The sequence below is a fragment of the Cervus elaphus genome, chromosome 9 (genome assembly GCF_910594005.1).
Source record: "Cervus elaphus chromosome 9, mCerEla1.1, whole genome shotgun sequence".
Classification (NCBI taxonomy): Eukaryota; Metazoa; Chordata; class Mammalia; order Artiodactyla; family Cervidae; genus Cervus; species Cervus elaphus.
Window position 1 is genome coordinate 19,887,695 of NC_057823.1, and position 3,014 is coordinate 19,890,708.

General features: G+C 40.1%; 1 protein-coding gene across 1 annotated transcript; it reads left to right on the forward strand.

The window, feature by feature from the left end:
• Positions 1 to 1,352: 1,352 nt before the first annotated feature.
• LOC122700912 (heterogeneous nuclear ribonucleoproteins A2/B1-like) lies at positions 1,353 to 2,378 on the forward strand. Its single transcript, XM_043913944.1, has one exon. It carries the CDS (start codon positions 1,353 to 1,355, stop codon positions 2,376 to 2,378), a length of 1,026 nt encoding a protein of 341 aa, XP_043769879.1.
• The last annotated feature ends 636 nt before the right edge of the window (positions 2,379 to 3,014 follow it).

Below are 3,014 nucleotides of genomic sequence, written 5' to 3' on the forward strand. Positions count from 1 at the left end.
CATAAAAGGAGAGTCAGAGGCAGAAGTCAGTGGACTTTCCAGGGAGCCACAGCCTGACTACATCTCACGAGTGGTCAGAGGACAACTCCTGGAACTGGAGGAACCTGCATTGACCAGATTTTCAAGTTGGCCTCTTCTGGTGAGTGATGGCAAGAGAGTGTCTGTCTGTCTACTTTTGTCTTTTGTAAAATCTTTCTGTATGAGGTAGATGTAGTGTTTACCTAGATTCTGTTTAAATAGTTCTCTCTGAAACAATGTTTTACCCACAAGGTATTTGGTCTTTTTCTCTTCAAAACTTCACTTCTCTGCTTCACATGTCATCAGTTTGACCTTTCCCAATCTCTTCATCATTAATAACTGTCATTAATATTTTTTCTTTCTTATTTCTCTTCCTCCATATCTCCCTCTTTCTCTCTCTGTTACTGTGTTGTCCTTATTATCACAGCACTTTACTGTACCTAACACTGTAGTAAACATTCTTTAGTCTATGATCCCTTTTCTCTCATCAAGATTCAAATAAACTGGGGCAATGACTTTGTTAAGCGAAATTCTGAATCGTGAATTTTAGTCCACAACTTGGCATATAATAGATGCTTTGTAAATGGGAGGATCAAGTGCTTTTTTCCTCCAAACTGTGGCATCTTAGATGTTGAGAGGGGTAATATTAATAATTATGGTGGGCCTACAGAAATGAAATGATATTTGTATTTTCTCCTTTAAAAGTATCTTCTGAGGAAAGAACTGTTAGGTGTAAAAGAAAGGATACCCTGATTAGGTTTACATTTTAAGTAGATTATGGTGATCAGATTCTTACATGGATTAAAAGAGAAAGGAGTTGAAATCCTACTGAAAGTTGATTGATAACAATAGAGATGATATCACTGTACAACTGAAGTTGATTTTCTGAGAAAACTTCAGAGGCTGTTTTTGGGAGTTTGAATAGTTTCTTTCAAAAAAATATATTCGAGTTCCTTCTAAGAGCAAAGTGACTAAGTGAGTATGCCATTGTAAACCATTGAGTATCCAACTTAGTGAGAAAATCAACACAAAATGAAGAGCTGATAAAATATGCATTTCAAAATTGGGAAACGAATAGAGAAAATGCATTGTTAATTTGATGACTGGGTCTAGAAAGGTTACTCTTGGAAATGGTGTTTTGCAGGAAGACGGAAACGTGCCTAGAGGCCATAGCAGCATCGCTGGGTCCCCGTGGAGGTGCTCCTAGAGGCTTTTTCCTGGGGTAGCAGAAGTTCTCACCACAGAGCCAGGACATATCTGGTCTGCATTCATCCCTGAGATCTCTCTCATCTCCCTCTGCTATGGGAAATCAGGCTGAAACAACCGAGTCCGTGATGGAGCAAACCTGGAAATCTGTTCCTACGAAAAGGCAAAAGAAAGAGGTGGAACAAATCCGTAAACTCTTCATTGGTGGCTTGAGCTTTCAAACCACAGAAGAAAGTCTGAGGAAGTACTACCAGCAGTGGGGAGAACTCACAGACTGTGTGGTCCTGAGGGACTTTGCCAGTCAAAGATCAAGAGGATGTGGTTTTGTCACCTTTTCATCCATGACTGAGGTGGATGCTGCCATGGCAGCCAGACCCCATTCCATTGACGGCAGAGTGCTTGAACCCAGACGTGCGGTCCCAAGAGAGGCATCTGGACAGCGGGGGGCCCACTGGACCGTGAAGAAGCTGTTCGTTGGTGGAATTAAGGAAGATACTGAGGAGCATCATCTTAGAGAGTACTTTGAGAAATATGGAAAAATCGATGCCCTTGAGATCATTACTGATAGGCAGTCAGGCAAGAAAAGAGGCTTTGGATTTGTGACTTTTGATGACTATGATCCCGTGGATAAGATAGTGTTGCAGAAATACCATGCCATCAATGGTCATCATGCAGAAGTCAGGAAAGCTTTGTCAATATGGGAAATGCAGCAAGTCAACGGTTCTAGAAGTAGAAAAGGAGACCCTTTTGATTTTAGTGATTCTTCTAGTGGGGGTGGAAATTTTAGACGAGGACCAGGAACTAAATTTAGAAGAGAAGCTGATGGATATGGAAATGGTCCTGGATCTAGGGGTGGCTATCATGGGTATGGAGGAGGACCGGGAGGTGGCAATTTTGTAGGTTACCCTTGTTATGGAGGAGGAGGTGGAGAATACAGTGGTCAAGGTCCTGGGTATGGCAACCAGTGGGAGTTCTCTGGAGGTGGTCATGGCAATAATTTTAGAAATTATGACCAGCAACCTCCTAACTATGGTCCAATGAGAAATGGAAGCTTTGGAGTTGGCAGGAACAAGGTCGCCCCATACGGTGGAGGAAATGATGGCCCAGGAGGCAGTGGAAAATGTGGGGGTTATGGAGGGAGAAGTGGATATTGAGCTACTTCCTGTTTGCCCTGGGCTTCACAGTCTGAATAGCAGAGAATGAGAGCCCAGACATAACAGAACAGCTTCAGGTTTTGAAATAAGTACGTTAAGGAAACTCTTATCTCAGTCATGAATAAATAGGTAGTGATGTGGCAGAAGACTGTAGAACAGGTCCAGAGAGCCATTCTTTTGGTGGATCAGAAGGCTGTATAAAAAGACACTTGGGAAGAATTTTATGCAAGTGAATTTGAAAACTTTGATGAAATAGATTTTTTTTTTTTTTTTTAGTAAAAGACAAGTTACTTGTCCTTTTCGTGGAGGGGTAAAAGAAGATAATTCTATATCATATAATGAAATTATATTTAAACTTAGAAGGTTTTCTACCAAGAAAAAAATGTCTTGGAGATAGTTTCTCAGCTTCTTCCTATTTCTTTGTTGTAGTGGTCTTTGTGAGATTGTAGAAGCATTCTTTCTTTGATAACGTTAAATTTGCAAGTTTCAGGTGACTTGTGAAAACTTTTTAAAGATTTTACTCAAGTTTTGAAAAGCTGTTAGCCAGGAGTATGTTATAATAAGAAATAATGTTATTCATTAAATTTTAGAGTATAGAGGTATGAAGCAATTGTAGATTTTTTTAAATAAAATAAT

Excerpts from the sequence above, each read along its gene's own strand:
- LOC122700912 (XM_043913944.1), top strand. The coding sequence starts at position 1,353 with ATGGAGCAAACCTGGAAATCTGTTCCTACGAAAAGGCAAAAGAAAGAG.